General features: G+C 43.0%; 1 protein-coding gene across 5 annotated transcripts; it reads left to right on the top strand.

Annotated features, from left to right (window-relative positions):
• The first annotated feature begins 2,040 nt into the window (after positions 1-2,040).
• On the top strand, positions 2,041-19,147 carry LOC144671371 (serine/arginine-rich splicing factor 5-like). Of its 5 annotated transcripts, none has more exons than XR_013573922.1 (9): positions 2,041-2,200; positions 3,968-4,128; positions 8,017-8,087; positions 9,443-9,547; positions 12,426-12,495; positions 13,870-14,251; positions 15,270-15,343; positions 16,222-16,332; positions 17,432-19,147. XR_013573922.1 is itself a non-coding variant. In XM_078533239.1 (8 exons), the coding sequence occupies exons 2-8, from the start codon at positions 4,003-4,005 to the stop codon at positions 17,727-17,729; spliced, it is 855 nt and encodes a 284-aa protein (XP_078389365.1). In that variant the 5' UTR covers positions 2,044-2,200; positions 3,968-4,002; the 3' UTR covers positions 17,730-19,147. The 5 variants fall into 5 exon arrangements, 1 of the variants encoding a protein (XP_078389365.1); XR_013573923.1 differs by having other exon boundaries at positions 13,870-14,239; XR_013573920.1 differs by having other exon boundaries at positions 2,044-2,200; positions 13,867-14,251.
• The last annotated feature ends 656 nt before the right edge of the window (positions 19,148-19,803 follow it).

A 19,803-nucleotide genomic window follows, 5' to 3' on the forward strand; every position in this document is an offset into this window, starting at 1 on the left:
GGTGTGAGGGCGGATGCGCGGGAAATGGGTCAGACACGGTTGAGGGCCCTGTCAACCACCGTGGGTGGAAAACCTCGGTTAAGGAAGAAGGAAGACATGTCAGAGGAACTGTTTTTGAAAGTGGTATCATCAGATGGAGGGGGTTGCGATGGAGGCGAAGGAACTGAGAGAATGGGATGGAGTCCTCACAGGAAGCGGGGTGTGAGGAGCTGTAGTCGAGGTAGCTGTGGGAGTCGGTAGGCTTGTAATGAATATTGGTGGACAGTCTATCACCAGAAATTGAGACAGAGAGGCCAAGGAAGGGAAGGGAAGTGCCAGAAATGGACCATATGAAAATGATGGAGGGGTGGAAATTAGAAGCAAAATTAATAAATTTTTCCAGGTCCAGACGAGAGCATGAAGCAGCACCGAAGCAATCATCGATGTACCAGAGAAAGAGTTGTGGGAGGGGGCTGGAGTAGGACTGGAACAAGGAATGTTCCACATACCCCATAAAGAGGCAGGCATAGCTGGGGCCCATGCGGGTACCCATAGCCACACCTTTTATTTGGAGGAAGTGAGAGGAGTTTAAGGAGAAATTGTTCAGTGTGAGAACAAGTTCAGCCAGACGGAGGAGAGTAGTGGTAGATGGGGATTGTTCGGGCCTCTGTTCGAGGAAGAAGCGGAGAGCCCTCAGACCATCCTGGTGGGGGATGGAGGTGTAGAGGGATTGGACATCCATGGTGAAGAGGAGGCGGTTAGGGCCAGGGAACTGGAAACTGTTGATATGATGTAAGGTGTCAGAGGAATCACGGATGTAGGTGGGAAGGGACTGGACAGGGGGAGAGAGAAGGGGAGTCAAGATAGCGAGAAATGAGTTCCGTGGGGCAGGAACAGGCTGACACGATCGGTCTGCCGGGACAGCCCTGTCTGTGGATTTTGGGTAGGAGGTAGAAGCGGGCCGTCCGAGGTTGGGAGACGATGAGGTTGGAAGCTGTGGAAGGAAGACCTCCAGAGGAGATGACAGTCCCCAAAGCCGCTAGGAAATCGCCTGCCAGTACATTGGTCCTGGTTCTGTTCGGGTGTAACCTGTCTGGCCCATCTCCCCCCAGAACTGATCCCAATGTCCCAGGAAGCTGAAGCTGCTGCCCTTGCACCATCTCTCCAGTGTTCACCTGCTCTACCCTCCTGTTCTCTGACAGTCTGTATTATTGTTCATTATTGTGACAGGGGGAGCTTTTTGGATGACTTTCCTTTTTCTCTTGTTTATAGTTTGTGTTTCTCTGAAATAGGGGAGGGAGTTTTTTTTTTGTTTCATTATTTTTATGTTATTTGCTGACACTGGGAGCTTGATTGATCCAATCAGGAGAGGAGAGTAGGGGGAGGAGCAGAGAGTGGGCGAGTCGAAAGCGGAGATTGACAGCGCGAATGGGGCGGGGCTAGAATTGATTGCGAGGGAAAGCAAGAGAGGCGGGGCGAAGTGCTGTGAGTGACAGAGGGAGAGAGGCGGGGCGAAGGCTGTGAGTGACAGAAGGAGAGGGGCGGGGCGAAGGCTGTGACTGACGAAGAGCGGGACGGGGCGAGGGCCGTGAATGGCAGTTAGTAAGGGGGCGGGGCAAAAACTGTGACTGACAGGGAGAGAGAGGGAGAGAGAGGGTGGGGGGGTGCCGGGGCGAAGCCTGTGACTGGCGGAGAGAAAGGGGGCGGGACGCAGTCTGATTGAGACGGAGGGAGAGCGTGAGGCGAAGTCCGTGACTGACAGAGAAAGAGTGGGCGTGGTGAAGACTGCTGGGGCGGGGCGATGGCTGTGATTGACAGGAAGAGGGAGCATGGCGTGTCGAAGGAAGGAGGGGCGGGGCGATGGCTGTGATCGACAGGGAGTGGGAGGTGTGGAAGACGGGGCGGGGGGGCGTGGCGAAGACGGGGACGGGGAGAGGGAGAGTGGGCGGGGCGGAGAGGGAGAGTGGGCGGGGCGGAGAGGGAGAGTGGGCGGGGCGGAGAGGGACGTTATCGTGACGTCACAACGCAGCCCCTGCTACCCAGTGCGGGAAACCCCATTCCACTGCAGCGTGACGTTGGCGTCAAGTGACTGAAGGGGGAGAAGAAGCGGCGGCGGCGGCGGAGAGAGAGAGAGAGAGCGCGAGCGAGGGGGGAAGAAAAAGCAAGTGCGCAGTCTTGAGCGGGCCAGAAGCACAGCGAGAACGACTCACCGAGACAGCGAGTGAGCACAGAGAGGCGCGGTCTGGGGCTGGGAACCGGGGCTGGGAGCCAGGGCTGGGAGCCAGGGCGGGGGTGCGGCTTCGGCCGCGGTGTCGCCTGCGCTCGAGTTGGTGCCGAGAGGCGGCGGCTGGGATGTAGGCCCCAGGGTGGGAGGGTGGGGGGAGGGGCGCAAGGGCTGCTCCTCTCCCTGCACTGTTTCATCATTTAACTGCTTGCCTTTCTGGAACCTTCTCAATCTGCACGTGCAGTTTTTTTTTCTACTTTTATTTTTCAATTCAACCCCCCCGCCATGAAAATTTGATCAATTTTTAAAAATGTGAACCATATATTTTAACATTCGTTAAATTGGGGGCAGGAACCAAGTTATTTGTCAAATTCGATTTCCATTCGGATTGTACTTCGGTTTTTGTTTAAAAAATAACCCCATGACTTGTTAATGGTTAATTGTGTCGTCCTCAGTAAATCTTATTTACTGGGTGGTGTTTAATAAGAAAAAACATTTAGGTAGAAAAATGTAAGGACCTTTTTTAACTAGAAAAATACTGTCTAGCTTCACTGAGACTTAGGTTTCTATTTTTTTTTAACAAGCCAGGGTTTAATGCTAAGTTAAATAGAGATAAATTGTTTCTCTGGTCAGGGAGATGGTAACAAGAAGATACAAGTGTCAGATAATCGCAAAGAATTAAAGGGGATAGTAAAAAAACAAAATATTGACAGCCTAGAAGAAAATACTATAGTGCAAACAGGGAAGTTTGGTGAGTAGTTAAATTGTAGAATTCTCTACCACAAGCTGTCGAAGCAGTCCTTTAAACGGAAGTTGGATGGTTGTTTTTTTTTATATTTTAAAACTGGGGTGTGGAATCATCCTGTTTGCGCTTGTTTTTTTCCTGCCTTTTAGGGAAGGCTGAAAAAACTGGGGTGGTTACTCAATCGGTTTTGAGGTCTCGAGTCAGGATGGAAGCCAATATATTTTAACAAGTGCAGTTTTGTGCCAAAGTGTTGCAAAATGTACTTGCAGTCCCGACTTGAAACCTGTGCTAGCAGGCAGCATTTTTTTTTAATAGAGTCTAAAGGTTGATGTGCCATGGGGTAAAGTTTAAACAAGCTAAATGTTTGCGTTATGACTAAGGTGCCCACTTTGTGGGGTAAAATGTTTGAGATTGATCCTAGTTCTAGAGCTGCAACAGGGAAATAAGATGTCCCTGGGTTATGATTCAAATCACTGAGCCAGTTGTTTATGCCTAGAACATTCATTAGTGTTTACACTTAACTTACTGACCGTTCATCGCATTCCTCATTCGTAATGTCGTCTAGAGCAGTTGCAGATATTGTGCCTAGCCCATCTCAAGGTGCTCCTTGTATGAATATGCTGCATTGCTGTTCTGTCTTGAGAAGCTCAGAAACTAATTGGTGCAAATTGCTCTGGGTTAACGGCTGGTTATCTGAAGATTAGAGAAACCTGCAGGAAGTAACGAGATTTAATCACTATTGTTATACAGTGTGTATGTAAGCACTCGCATGAATGATTTTCTGTTTAACGCAGGGTGGAGCCGTTTTATTTTTATGTTGATAATGTACTGTTAAATGGAGGCGAATTGTAATTGGGCAAGCTGCCAACTTGACCTTAAGTTGATTACAAGTTATCTCCATGTGACCGATTGCACCATAGTGTCTCATTAGACGAGTGATTATATGCCTCTTTCTGGTAACTGGTAAGACATTTCCAGCCTGTCTGAATTTCCAGTCTAACACCGCAACATTATTGCAGTCCTCTTTCAGGCTGTATAAAATCATCATTTCAAAATGAACGGTTGCCGTGTGTTCATTGGTCGCCTGAGCCCTCAGGTGAGAGAACGGGATGTGGAAAAGTTCTTCAAAGGCTATGGACGCATTCGTGAAATTGACCTGAAGAGAGGCTTTGGGTTTGTGGTGAGTATTTTGCCATTTGTTAGGAATTCTTTTCAGTATTCAGGAAGCGACACTGTGCTCATGGATTTTTGATGACCTAAAATTGTTCTTGCATTTTTTTTAAAATGGGATTGACCTTTTGGAATAGTTGTGTACAGCATTAAATTAGTAGGTTCCCTCTGTGCAGATGTAAAACATCTTGCTGGACTTGCATGGTTGCACCCTTCAATTTCATACAGTTGTCAATGTTACTTCTGATTTGGGTAGTGATGCATGGTGACAACCTGGCTGAGATTGAGCACTCATCATTTGAGGAAACAGCTGATGTAAGCTCTTTGCCTGATTAAAATAGTTATTCAGAAGTGGATTTTGTTCTCCCAATATATCAAGCTGATTTGACAGGTGAGTTTGGGAGAGTTTTTGTTGCCTAATAAACTTCATTTAAGTAGTGTAATGGCGGTGACTTTTTTAAACCAAATTTACTCTCTATTTTTTCTCAAACAATGTGACCTCCTTATCATTATCCTTGCTTGAAAAAGGTTTCAGTTGCCACAGCATATATGTGGCTGGTCCAGTTAGGTGGTTGTGATTAATGGTGACTGCTAAGATGTTGATGGGGTGGGGGATTCAGTGAAGTTGATGCCATTGAATTTTAAGGGGAGGTGGTTAACACCTCATTAGAGATAGCCATTGCCTGGCACCTGTGTTAACTTGCAAACAGATCTTCGAGGATGGTAGGTGTTTTGCACTCAGAAGATGCTCATTGACCTAGCTCCTGAGCAACTGAAGCGAGAAGCTGTCCCAAGATTGATTTCCATTGGTGTATTCGCTTGACGCGGCACAGCTTGGATTCCACTAAAGTTGATGTATTGTATCCGGTATGCTGAACTTCCGACGCAAACAAACTTCATTTTACAACCAGACCATTCTTCTGTTGATTTTTAGTGCAATCTCACAGCCCAAATATACAAAGCCATCGACCTGACAGCCATGTTAGGTACTTCGAATTTTATTTTAGTTGGCATCACCACATTGCTTAATCAGCCAAGTTTCATAATGGTTGCTTTTTACTTGGGCATTTTACTACATGTTGGTGCTTTATTGGAAAAGGACAGAGATTTTTTGCCTCTAAACAGTATATCATGTCTCCAGTGTGTTTCCAAAGCACTTTATATTCAATGGATTACTATTGAAATGTAACAGGCTTTAATTATCCATAAAACCTTTTAATGGGATTTGGCTTAATCTTCAGCAAACCAGTTAAAACACCATTGAAATTTTAAAATCCATTTCGTAGACATTGAGGCCCTTAGTACAGCAAAGTATGGAGCTGTGGGATGTCCATTAGGTCAATCCTTAACCATGCATTTCCAAGTCTTAGCTTTGAGTCAGAATTGCAGCAAATCAGTTTTCCAAAGCCTCTGAGATATATCACACTCAAAAGGGGAAATCAAGTTTTATCTACAGTAATCAGGGCCGTACAAACTCGTGGTCCGTATGTTTGTGGACTCTTGACAATCTAAGCCAGCGAAGTTGAATTGCAAATAAGGTAGGAATACTAGGTCTGTGTGGTGGGTTTTGTGGGAGAACATGTGACCCACAACCCATGGGTTGCAGTTTGGATACAACAAAATCTGCGGGCTCTTAATACATCCCAGTTATAGCTCTTGAGTTCTTCAGATATAGCTGCTGGTTAGCTAAACTATTCCAGTAGAGTTTTGACATCTACCTGATGACGTGGAAGGTTGCCTGGGTATGTCCAGTCCTTAAAGGAACCAATCGCTGCCTTATTTTCCTTTTCCCAATCCCAATCATAGATAGTGGCATCAATTCACCAGCAACCTGTCCAACTCCGGTTCTGCCAGACCTTGTCACAGTTTGGATCCAGCTATCGGCTCCGGATCTGAATACAGGAGGAGAGATCAGAGTAACATTTGAAGTATGCTACCAAGGAGCCTTTGCAGTAGTGGTCAAATCGAAAACCCCTCAGTATCTGAAACAAAGGTTGTATAGTTGTTCTGAGACAAATTGCCAGGACAGCACTGCAGGAACATATCTGGCCTAACCATTTGCAGACCTTCCCTCATTATAAGGACGGGAGTGAGGCTGATTTCTGATGAATCCAGTGTTCAGCTCTATTCACAGTGCTCTCAATGAATCAAAACTAGGTAACATCCAGACTTAGGTTGTCGGGGGCCAGGTGATGACCGTTTTGAACAAGGGAAAGTCCCATCTGCCTCTGATCTTTAATTACTGCATGATCAGAGTCACCCCATTCCCCCCCCACCCCCATGCAGCACATCTGGGGGGAGGGGTGGTGTCACCAGATGATAGACTGGACCAGCCATATGAACACCATAGCCACAAAAATATAAAATGATGGATACTCAAGAGTTGCTGACCTATTCGGAGTCTGCCCATGTCTCCAAGGCTTAAGTTAGGAGCGTGATGAAACACTCATCACGCCTGGATCACTGCAGCAGTATACGAAGCACAACACCATCTCTCATGCCACTGCTGCACTGTATAATCTGCAGGATGTATTGCAGCAATTCACTCAGGTTACATTGAAAGCACCATCCAGCCCTCTGACCTCTACCGTTTGGAGAGCATGAGAAGCACCACTTCCTTTCTGAGTTGCACATTGTCCTAATCTGAATAGATACCATTGGGTCAGCACCATGGAATTCTCTGTATAACCTCATTATGAGAACATAACAACAGGGCCTGCAGTGGTTCAAAGAGACTCACCGCTTTCCTTGGGGTGATGTGTTGAGCAATTAATGCAAATGTGGCTTTGTTTCATATCCCAAGAATAAAATTTAAAAAATCTTGTCAACCATGTCAGATTGGAATGTTTTCAAGTTTCTTTAACCTTGGTAACAGTGCTGGAGAATTCTGGGTTCGCAATCTGTTTTTTGAGATTTCAGTGTGATACAGAATGTAGGCATCTCAAATATTTGAGATTACATTTCCTGTTTTGATGTGGGCAAATATGGGTTTTAATGTAAAACATTTTAGATTTGTCATATGGCAACATCAGGGACTTGGCATTTAAGGCTGTTCCTATGTTCATATATTTCTATACCATTTTTGAAAGTGAATTTCATTCTTTCTTCCTTTAGGGTACAATCCCAGCAGCACAGTTTTGCACCAATTTTATATTGTGCCTAATGGACTGCCTGCTATAATAAATTTATCTTCCCCCACCTTTCCTTTGGTGAATTTTCTTTAAGCTTGAATGCGGTTTCAATGAGTAGTCTTGACTACTTTGCTGTTGCGATGCAAACAATCTAATTAAAAACATCTAATTAGATTTTCCTCTAATGTTACCCCCACTAAGACTGTAATTTAAAACCTGATTGCAGTTGCATGTTCCTCTGAGCTGACTCCCATTTCCCTATGTGGTACAGTGGCTTTCGTTTCAGCTCATCTAGAAAAAGGGGTGGGTCTGATTTGGTTAGTGATGCACTAGAGAAACTATGACAAAAGGCACATTTTGTTTTCTGCAGTAAAATGGTAAGTTATTCTGATGCAGTGTCTATTACTGTTCCCTGAATTAACAATGTTTTTCTGACTTGTTCTTGTGATTTGAACAATGCTGGTAAGGTTGTATTTATTGCTCGCCCCATTGCCGTGCAAAGATAATGACTTGCTGGGACAATTGAGACTTTAAAAGACAACCATGTACGATGGGGCTGTATGTTCCCTCTTTGAAGGATGTTGCTGAACTGGCTGTTTTTTTTACACAACGATGCAACAGCTTCTGCAGTTGCTTTTGTCTTAGTAGAATTTGAACTCACGCCCTCTGGGATGTGAGTGTGGTGCAACAGTCATTATTTTTTCTGAAACTGTTTACCAAAATATTTTTTTTTTAGAATAAACCAGATTTCTGATATTCTTCTTTAGGAATTTGATGATGCCCGGGATGCAGATGATGCAGTTTATGAGCTGAATGGAAAGGAGCTGTTCCGGGAGAGGTGGGTTTTTCAACAAGTCAGTAGAATAATCAGAATTCCTTGTTTTTAAGTTTATTGATATTGAGGTAGTGGCTTTCCAAGGGTGCTAGCAATTATATTTTACTGGAACTGAGACACATCTAAATATATGCCACTTAAAATGTTAGCTGTATCTTTAACAGTCCTTCAAATATATTGCTCGCATACACCAAACTAAAGATTAATGCACAGTTTGATATCGCTCAGCGCTAGTATTCAAAGTATTGGGTTTGATTCCCAATTTGCTGATTGCACCTGAGACAGCAATTAGGTTAAAGTGGGAGCAGTCAACCTGGGTTTATTTCACTTCTTTGCTATCTAATAACTTGTGCTGTAAACTGCATGTGAAAATATTGGAATGTGGGTAGGAAATATTCAGTGAAAAGGGGAGGAAAAGTATTTCAAATCTTGGTGCAAATTCCATCAGCTTCCTCAACCCTTCAGTGCCATGATGAGTTTTAGTAAACTATTCAGTTTCATAATTCACCTTTGTAGGCCAGGTTTTGTGTTTAAATGGAAAAGGTAGATTTCATGGTGCAAAATGTTCAAATCTATTATAAAGATGACACTTCCTCAGTAAAAGATGGTGTCCAAAATACAAGTAGAATTTATCAGGAGAAACATTCATTTAGCAGTAGATTGTTTTCCCATTGTTTGATCATGGGACTGATACATGGGTAAATAGTCTATAAAGCAATGATTTTAAATGGAGAAATTTGTAGAGTAAGTTGATATCCTAAAGCTGTTTTAAAAAAAACCCAACAACTTCACAGTTACCTTTGTTCCACATTTGTTTTTCTCTTGCTCTGTAGCATCTGACCTTTTGCATGCATTTCCACTTGTAACTTTAAGCACCATTTGTTACTCCAGCTTGGCTGAGCCTGGGCAGGGTATTTTTTAAATCACTTAGCCTCATTGCTAAGCCCAGTTCTGGACTCGGTGACTCCGTGCAATCATTTTTTCTAGCAGAGGGTCTAATCCCTCCGGCTGGAATAGGCTAACTCATTTGTGTGGGATTGGGCATCTTTTCATCTGTACCATCTATGTGCGTGCTGGCTTCAGCATCTGAGCGCTTGGGGGCCCCTCATTAGAAATGTAAACATTCAAAATGATTTGAGGATATATCTAACTCCAGTTGACAGGTATCCTTGTATCAGTGTATCTTTTATGTATTCTGCTACAAAGAACGTTTATTCAGTAAAATGTGTCTGGTTTGCATTTAAGGATTATGCTTGGAAAAACACATACTGTACAATTTCAAGGTTATGTTGCTTGCAACTAATACATATATGTAGCTTTTCTGGTTTCTATGAATTGTTTTTTAAAACTCTCTCTAGGATCACTGTGGAGCTTGCAAAGGCACCACCTCGGAGAGGAGGGGGCAGGTTTGGTGGAAGATTTAACTATTACCGCCCCAGAAGTGAACGAAGCAGTGGACTCAGGTAAATGGAATGGATTAGGCAGGAGTGGGTGAAGGGGACAGGAAGGCGAAATGACCTTAATAAATTAATTTATTATTGCACACAAAAGGCAGGGCTTGTACAGCATGCCTAGCTGGATGTTGAGGATATTAATGCAGCCTCTGAATTTGCAGACAATGCTTAAATATGGGACTAGTGCTTGGGGTTGGGATTGGTAGAAACAGCAAGAAAATCCTCTCCCCTTGGGATCTAGCTGGCTTCCCCACACATTGCTGGGCCACAGGAGCCTTCTCCTTAGCTAGATTTCCTTCACCCTCAAGCATTCTGCTGTAACCATTTACACCTTCCACCGCTAACTCCCCCCGCCCCATTTTTCCTGTGCTGGTCTCATTATCATTCCCTTTTGCCTTGCACCATCATCTCTTGTCATCTAGTGAATAATCCTTATCACAAACCTCTTCCTTTTTGCTCCTTTTCTACCCATCCTTTCTCTGCCTCGACGCTGTTCATCTCTACCACCTTTCAGATCTGATGAAAAGTTGTCGGTCTGAGACATCTGCTTGTCTCTCCACAAGTGCTTCCTGGCTGCAGCATTTTTCTGTTTCTTGGATGACAAGTGAAAGTTGTATTGCATTGTATTCCCTCTCCCTCAACATCAGAAGGCACTGGCTCATGCTGGGGGGTTGGTTGTCGCAAGGGTCAGCAACCTAGTTACACTGACCACCTTTGGGTTTAGAAAGCGAGTGAGGATTTCATTGCTTTGCTGTGACCGGGCTGTATTTTTTCTTCTGTGCAACTTCCAGCAGGTGTATGGGAACACCACCAATGGAATCCGAAAATGATTACAGCCTAGCTCTGCAATTTTTTTGTCTTCTGTTGCTTATTCAGTGATTGAATCTGCCTCCACCATACTCAGATGGAGCATTCCAGATCCTAACTGCTCGCTGCTGGAAAGAAAAATTTTCATGTTGCCTCTGGTTTTTTTGCTATTCACCTTAAATTGGTGCCCCCTCGTTCTCAATCATTCCACCAATGGGAACAGTTTCTTCCTATCTACTCTGGCCTCATAGTTTTGAACACTATCAAATCTCCTCTCAAACTTCTCCAAGGAAAATAGCCCCAGCTTCACCAATCTATCCATGTAACTGAAGTTTCTTTTCTGCACCCTTTCTAATGCCTTCACATTCCTCCTAAAATGTGGTACCGAGAATTGGATGCAACTTCCAATTAAGGTCAAATCAGTGTTTTCAAAAGGTTTGTAATCACCTCCATGCTTTTGTACTGTATGCATTTATTTATAAAGCCCAAGATCCCATCTGCTTTTTTAATCACTTTCTCAACCAACCCTGCCAACCTCGATTTGTGCACGTACACTCCCTGCTCCTGCATCCCCTTCAGAATTGGATCTTTTATTTTGCCTCTCCCCCTTTCTATCAAAATGAATCACTTCATAATTCTCCTCATTAAATTTCATTGCCATGAGCCTGGTTATTCACTGGCCTAGTCCTCTCGTTTATCGTTATCTTCCTTACAGTTCACAATATGTAGCAGTTTTGTCATCTACAAATTTTGAAATTGCCTTGTATACCCAAAATCTAAATCATTAATATAGATCAAGAAAAGCAGTGGCCCTAATACTGACCACTGGGAATTCCCACTCCATACCTCCTTCCGTTCTGAAAAACAATCATTCATCCTTTGTTTCCTGCCACTCAGCCAACTTTGTGTCTATGCTGCCCTACCTCTTTTATTCCTTGGGTTTATTTGCAGGCAAGTCTGTTAGCTGGCATTTCATCAGACATGCCGACCAGATTATCCTCATCAACCATTTTTGACCTCATTGAAAATTCCAATCAAGTTAGTTAGACACAATTTGCCTTTAACAGATCCTCACTGGCTTTCCTAATGAAGCCACACACGTCCCAGAGACTCAATTTTATCCTGGATTATTGTTCGGAAAAGTTTTCCCACCACTGAGGTTAAACTGACTGGCCTGTAGTTGCTGAGTTTATCTGTACACTTCTTTTGGACAAGGCACCACCCCTGTATCTGGGAAGGATTGGATACTATGGCCAGTGCCTCCGCAATTGCTACCTTTACTTCGCTCAGCATTCTTGGATGCATCTCTTCTGCTCTTTGTAACTTAGATGCTTTTAGGTACAGCTAGCCTTTCTAATAACCTCTTTATGAATTTTTAGCCCATCCAGTGTGTGAACGACCTCCTCTTATGTTATGACTTGGCAGCACCTTCCTTGGGAAAGACAGATGAAAAATATCTCGGCCATCCCTTCTGCCTCCATGCGTAGATCCCCTCTGGCCCCAAATCAGCCACCCCCTCTTGGATTCTCTCTTATGTTAGCTGCCAGTCTCTTCTCATATTCTCTTCACCTCTCACTTCCTTTTTCACTTCCCTTCTGAACCATCTCCCAAGCCACATATCATCCTGAGTTGGAACTATATTTGCCGTTTATTCACTGCTGAGTCAAAATCCTGGAGCTTCCTCCCTAACAACACTCTGGGGGTGCCTTCACCACGGCCTGTAGCAGCCGAAGATGTGGCTCACCGCCATCTTAAGAGCAATTAGGGTTGAGCCATAAATGATAGCCTTAGCAGCAATGCCTATACCCTCTGAATGAATTAAAAAGTGAGCAAGAGCCCTTGGCTGTCATCTCTTTTTCCCCAAATCCAGACCTGGAGACAGACTCCAGTGCCCTTACCATCTCCTCAGTGGAGGTAGTGGATTCAACACAGACCAGAATCGAACTTGCAGCCTTCTCTTAAAATTTGGTACTTTTTGCATTTGATTGAAGATTATTGTACACTAATCTTGGTGAGGCAGCCATTGTCATATTGGCATATTTTTGCTCTCAATTAACTGTTTCCTTTTCTGAAATTTCAGATATGGACCTCCTGTTCGCACTGACTATCGTCTGATTGTGAAGAATCTCTCTTCCCGTGTTAGCTGGCAGGTGGGTGCTGATATTCTAATGTAAAAAGTACATGAATTTAGCAAACTAAAAAAATATATTTGTTCTTGGATATGTGTGCTTAAAAACACATGGGTCATAACTTCATAAATATAACCCATAGTTGTGTTAACCTGCATGTGGACTCTGTCTATTTGTGTCTATGTGTAAATATATTCTATGGAAATTGGAGTAGGTCCATTGAGACTATTCTGGAATCTTGTCAGTGGTGACAGCTCTTAATATTTTTTAACCCTAGACTCTTGAATCTTGTTTCCCAAGCAATAATCTTTTTTTAAATCCTTCAATGGACTTTATATCTTTGGCTTCTGGGATAAGTATGCTTTACGTTCTGTGAACCAGTTTGCCTGGGCAATTTTCCTGGATTTTTCAGGCAGGTGTTTGTGACGTGCACCAACAGAAGGTGAGAAATTTGCTCCAAGATCGTTGTCGACATTGTCCTTGGTCGCGTGGGTTTTGAGATGCCTGACTGTAAAACATTTCCCAAAAGGGAGTATGGATCTCAGCCCAACTCCTGCAGCTGGCTACTGATGATGTCTAATCTACCTTGCCGGCTTGTGACATGATGTGTTGAAGCAACATTGTACTGCATTACCTGTACTTTTGATTCATTACATAACTGTGCCTGTATCTCAAATGCACTCCAGCATACAATCATCCATTCTCATAATCAATGATTCACAACATTTTGACCGCTCCCTATCTGCCAGTTGCTGTGAATAGTATTCTATATCTTGAGTTTGGGAATTTGATGAGGGACTCCTGAACTCATCTTGGTACACCAGGGTTGCAGGGCAAGTTTCAGATGAGGGCAGTTTATCCCTTAAACAAAACCTTTGCTTTTCATTTCCCTGTCCCCTCTTCATCCCTCTTTCCTCCCTTCCACCCTGCCCTGAAACTTCCCAATAATAGTTTAACTGCTTCTTGAATAACTTTAGAAAAATTTCCTCTTGTCTCAGTTAGATCTGTGCTCAGTGCTATGCACCCATACCTGCCCCATCCTTCTCACCTGTGTTGCCATGTTAACTGTTGTCTACCAGGTGGGCAGCCCATTATCAGAAAACAGCACATAGATAATACCCACACGGAATGTTGCATGATATTTCTGTTTTTGGGTTATTTTTGTGAAAATATGATCTAGGGAGGCACATCTGATTTTAATCAGCACTTTTATGATGAAATCTAATGGTATTCTGCCCAAATGTAACATGAATAGCCATTATATTTCTGATTTAAAATATTAATGGAAACTCCAGCTTAACTGTGATGAATGTAGACTGTATGTAAATCTGATGGCTTAATATTGTTTGGAAATTAATGACCATTTGACTAAATTTGAAAACCTTTGTTTAGCAGCTTATCGTGAGGTCATTCGCATTTTGACCAGGAGTTCCCTTTTCTCGTGTTGTCGCGTCCTGTATCTGGAAAAGGTCCCGTGTTGACTAATTTGCCAGTCGGCTCCCACGATTATTCAGGCAGCTGGACGCGGGTTCTGGGTTGTACTGATCCTAGGGTCACCGATGGCGTCGACACCTGTCGCATCCCCAGTCCTGGTGTAAGAAAAAAAAACCGTGTCGATCTCGCTTGGAGGCTTGGCAGGAGATTGACTTGTGAGGTGGCCGAGCCTTCACACAACCCATGATTATTGGTGGCACTTTACCCAGGGTGGCAGGCACATTCGGTGCCACTGAGGGAGGGCCATGTCCCAAGAAGCTGTGTCGAGAGGGTATTGTATTGAGTGGGTGCACCCTTTGCTTAGATGCATCATGTAGGGCATGGATGGTTGCCTAAAATTGTAATTGTTTGGGTAACCCAGCGCTAATTTTAAAATGTAATTGTGATATTTTTAATGTATGGAATAGGGATGTCATGATATTGTACGTAATATTAGGAGATTCTGTGCCTCCAGGGATCAACAGTCCCCCTGGATGATCATCGCATGCCTCACTGGTTTAGTGGTTACATGGATTGAGGCAAAAGGTGGCATTAATATTTATAGAACAAATTGAAGTGGTTAGCATGAATGAAACGGAGACGGGGTGCTAAATAGCGATCTCCCCTTCTACCCTTGACCAAATACAAGAGACTAAATGGGAAACGGTACACCCAGTGATGAAGGTAGCAATAATGAAAGGGCAGTGCACTACAAACACAACAGTAGGTTTCTTTACAGACTGCTGCTCAATCAACAAGTCGGAGAAGCGATTCTTGACCCCTCCCTGTGACTGGTGAATTTTTCTAAATGATTAGAGCTGTCAGTAACCAAGTTATTTTCCTCACTTGGTTGAGCATGAATTGAAAGAAGCCTGGTGGCCGAGACAGCTGATGTGAGGAAGGTCAGTTTTGAATTTTGATCAGACTGTTACTGGAGCTTTGACACGCAAGCTTTCAGCCTGGAAGTAAAAATGCTGTTATTAATTATCTCTGACAATCCATAATCTGTTACTTGTGCCTGTTTTTTTTTTTGGACATATTCCTTGTTCTATGGAGAATGGTTAAAAGGCAAGTTTTAGAACTGGTTTTGTCACCAGGCAGGTGCCACTTGTTTAGACTGATGGGTAGAGCCGCTACTCTGGGTACGCTATAAGCGAGCAGTAGACACTTTTTATGCAGCTGCTCACACACTTGTAATTCACTTAGTCAAGCTAAGCCCCATAGCATGACATCCCAATTCTGAGACTGTTGTAACTGATAATATTGTGCAGTGTTTTAGGTTTCTGCCTGAATTGCATTTTAAAGGTTTTTCCTGTTTGTAGGATCTGAAGGACATCATGCGACAGGCTGGTGAAGTGACTTTCACCGATGCTCACAGAGTCCACAATAACGAAGGGTAAGAGGCAAAAACAATTGACATGAAACCTACATGTGTGATGTATAATGGCCCACCTGTGCATTTTCCATTTAAATTATGAACTTGGAATCTTGACTAGCCAGAATGAGCATCTTGATAGGCATCATCACTGTTGGAATCTCCTGCTGAACACATTTAATGATGAACTTTATAGTAACATTACAAAAACATCCAAAGGTCCAAGGAATAGACTGTCCTTGTGATGGAGGAAGAATGGGGTTGGAAGCTTAGTTCAGTCGAGGACAGAGTGGTCTCAAATATATTGGAGACAGTGACCAGGGAGGAGAATGGAGTCAGTGATAAGAGTACAAGTTTTTGGCAAGGGCTGGAGGCAATGACGTTGATCTTCCATTGATGAGCTGCAATTTCCTCTAGTTAAGCAGAGACGGGAAGTGACAAAACCAGGCAGTGGAGAAGATGAGTGATTTGGGTGTTGTCAGTATAAATGTGGAAGCTCATCTGCCTGAAAATCCTTAGATTCTGAGGGTAACTGGGTGGGTAGAGAAGTCTTTGCTACAATGCTCTGGCCCTAGCATGCCACTTTTGACAGTGGGTAGGGCTGTTATGGTGCAGTAGAAGGATGAAACCATAATTGAAGAAATCTAAGCATGGAATTATGGGGAGAAAACAAAGCTTGAAGGGTTTTGAGGTGATTTTGGAGCATCCCTTAACATTAAACTGTACTGGTTTAAACACGGCCTGAAGTGCTAATAAATGTATTAATGATTTTGCTGCAATTAGTGCATATAGGAAATGTTTCTCGCCCTGCCTTTGTGACAGTACTGCCTTCTCCAGTGTCTGCAAAGTTATTGCTGCTCCATCTTACTGTGCTGTTCTGTGATTTATTTTTGCTGCAGTATTGTGGAGTTCGCTTCATACAGTGATTTGAAAAATGCAATCGATAAACTGGATGGAAAGGAAATCAGTGGCCGGAGGGTCCAGCTGATTGAGGAGCCAAGGCGCCACAGGTAATCAGCAGTATGGGGACTGCAGAAACTTGTAAATTGGACTCTACTGGGCTGGGTTTGTGTTTCTAAAATGGACGTATGTGGTTTTATTTCAATAAAAGTATGTTTGGAGTGCATGAACTGCTGCTTATTTGTGTGTGTGTATATATATATATATATATACTGTGTATATATATATACTGTAAATGGAATAGACAGGCTGAGCCTGTAAACTGAACTGCACCTCTTTATCCCCCACAGTGAAGCTGATTTTATATTTTACCAATCAGTTGTTCCAGTGACCAGACAGCATTGCTCAGCTGTTTAATAATGCTGGGATTTCAGTGGCTGAGGAATATACCCCACATGGGCTTATTAGAACCAACTCCAAAAATGAAGACTCAAATTTAGGTCATTCCGAGCATTGTGTTTGTGTGACCCTAAATAATTCCACAGCCCCTCTATCTCCTTCTACTTCAAATATATATTTGCTCTTCCCTCAAAAGATCCAGTGATCACAGCCTTAATTACTCTGTGGCAAAGCAGTTCTTAATTATGTTTAAAGTTTCGGGGCTGACTCACTCGCAGTTGTAGTTGCCTCACTGTAGTATTAGGATTACAGGATTATTTTACTGTCTTGCAAGTTTTCAGAAACATTTTTTGGGCATGTAAACACAAGTATTATGCCAACTCTGTGGCTGAGCCTTTGGTTGGCTGGTATCACTGACCATTGTGTGAGACATCTTCACTCCATGAAGACCTTACCAAACCATAGCAACAATAGAACCAACTTGCACTGATCATTCCAAGCAGTTGGGAGTAGTACAGTCTGCAATGCAGTGCTTGATCATTTTGCCCCAGCATCACTACAACAGCATTTGACCTGACATGTTATGTGGAGACTGGAGAAAGCTAATGGAGCGATGGGGTTATGGTTCCACACTCCTTGCATATGCCCCGTCCAGAGTGTCCTTGTTATAAACTCGCTGCCTGACTTGATTTTCCTGTAGTTGTGGCATGGGTTAATTAAAGGCTAGCTTGATAACCCCTATGTAGGGAAAACCACCTAGAATGATTTGTTGTTGTTCTGTTGTTTTGACTGCCTCCTTTGCCTTTCCAGGTCTTGGACCCGATCTCGCTCCAGAAGCTCTTCAAGATCCCGCAGCTACAAGGGTTCGAGAAGTGCGTCGCGATCTGCAAGCCGCTCACCGAGCCGCAGCAGGTCTCGCTCCCGCAGCAGGTCACCAGCCCGCGATACCAAGCGGCAGAGGAATGAATCGCGCTCACTGAGCCGCTCGCCTGAGGTCAAACGCCGTAGGAAGCCAACCCAGTCGAGGTCGCGATCTAATTCTCCTGTTAAATCGGCCCGTTCCTGGTCCGGTTCTCGGGAGCAGTCCCCTGTCAACAGTGCAGAGTAACCACCGTGTTGTAGAAGTGTTTTTATAATTTGCTAAAGATTTTCTATGAAATGTTGGCCTCATTTTGAATTTTTTTTCTGTCTGATGCTGGGTTTGGGGTTTAAGTACTTCAGTTTTTATTTCACACGAACACTTTGAACCTTATGATCCCATCAAATACAGACACCTGGTTTAAGTATATCTCAGAATAATTTGAAAAGAAAGACTTGAACATCATAATTTTGTCTAGTATTGTTTTAACAGGCTGGTGGAGTCTGCTACAATAGTCTGAGAGGCTTCAGCCACTTCATGTTCTAATAACGTGCAGCATTGATTGAAAGTTTCCTCAACTGAAGCAATCAAAACATCCATACAATTTGCATGACGAATGTGGGGTTTCAAATAAAATTTGTGCATAGGGAAGATGACAAATTTTTAAGACCCAAATTTGATTGAGTGCCCCTGTTATAGGACATTAAGTAACTGATTGAAGTTTGTAGTTTAGTGATCCAATAATTGGCCAGTCTAATGAAGTGCGGTTCATAATGATATGGGTTTGTTGAAAAGAGAATGTGCTTCCATTCATTGAGAAAACTGTTGAAATCCAAAAGTATTTTAACTCCCAAACTAGCTGCATCTAAACCCGAATCAAGCCACTGTTTCACCAGCACAAACAACATTTAAAGCTTTGTACAAAATGCCTGAGACTGTCATCCTTTCCACAAGGGGGCGGAGGGGGTTAAAATATTACTGTTTTACAGGAAACCTTTCCAGGTTGGGTCAGTTCCTTTTCGAATTGCTACTGGTTCAGGGACAAAATTTTAATTTTTTTTTCTTCTTTTAGTTTGATTTGTGTTTATTAAAGCAGTGGTTTAGTTCTTTTGGATTTTTGTGCAAGAGTAGCACACAGTTGCATCCTGCCTTTAGAGAACCCTGCTGTACTTGCACTTGGAATTTGCTTTTAATGTGAAGCCCCGGTTTGTGGTGCAGAGTAGTGTGGCTTTCCTAACCTGCACTACAAGGTGTAGGAAGGCAGTTTCTGGCGGGAGGGGGCAGGTGCTGGAGTGTAGCAGGGGTCAAATGTATATATAGTTTTTGATTCACATGTGTTAATAGTTCATACTTTATTTGGTTCATTTCACATTGTTTTAAAATATATATGAAATTATATTTAACATGACCCATTCTCTAACTAGTTGCTAGAGAACCAACCTGGAATGTTGCTCTGCATTGGAACTGAATTTGAAGGAACAACAAACGTACATCAATTTAAATGTTTGTACTTAACAATTTTATACAGAAACTATATCGCCCAATGTTCCATGTACCTTTACTGTATCCTGCTAGTTTAGTCTATTGTGTACTACATACAGGCTGTGTATCACTATCATTCCTTGTAGCAAGAAATGGTACTGCATTAAAAATTAGTTACAAGTGTCCTATTCAGAGTTTGCTTGTTTATTTGAAAGGAGGGGAATTTAAGAATTTCAAAATTATAAAATGGTTTCAGGATAAATGGTGAAAAATTGTGGATTCAGCACTAACCCAGATCTATCAGGACCTGCAGCATTAAACCTGTTCTGTGACCTGATATGGTAAACATTTGGCGATCTGAGGTCCATGGGCAACTGGTCTAAGAGATGGGGAGAAAAATGTGTGTTTTGAGCTGGAGCAAAGCGCAGTACTGTTCCTTCTTTCCCCACATACAGACATGTGGCTGACTTGAGACTGCTGATGCAGAGGGTCTAGAATGGAAAACTTAATTCACTGGCACTGACATTCTTCTGCTTGAGCACAGTTTAAAAGATACAATTAAGCTAAGTAGGATTTTGTTTAAATGGAATCCTATTAAAAGTCAGGCCAGAGTGTGGATTTGTTATATTATCTGTTGGGATAGCTTTAATAGAGTTAGACTTCCACTTTTCAGACTGAAGAATTATTCAGTTTGTGTGCCAAAAACTGACTGGAAAATTGTTTATGGCTAGTTTCCAAAGCTCTTAATGGTTGCTCTGGTTATGTGTTCCATTTACAATATCATCAGATGAATATTTAAATTCCACTGCATATATCTTTAGTGTTGGCCACAAAGAATGTG

This window comes from Cetorhinus maximus, chromosome 32 (assembly GCF_964194155.1).
Source record: "Cetorhinus maximus chromosome 32, sCetMax3.hap1.1, whole genome shotgun sequence".
In the NCBI taxonomy this organism is placed as follows: Eukaryota; Metazoa; Chordata; class Chondrichthyes; order Lamniformes; family Cetorhinidae; genus Cetorhinus; species Cetorhinus maximus.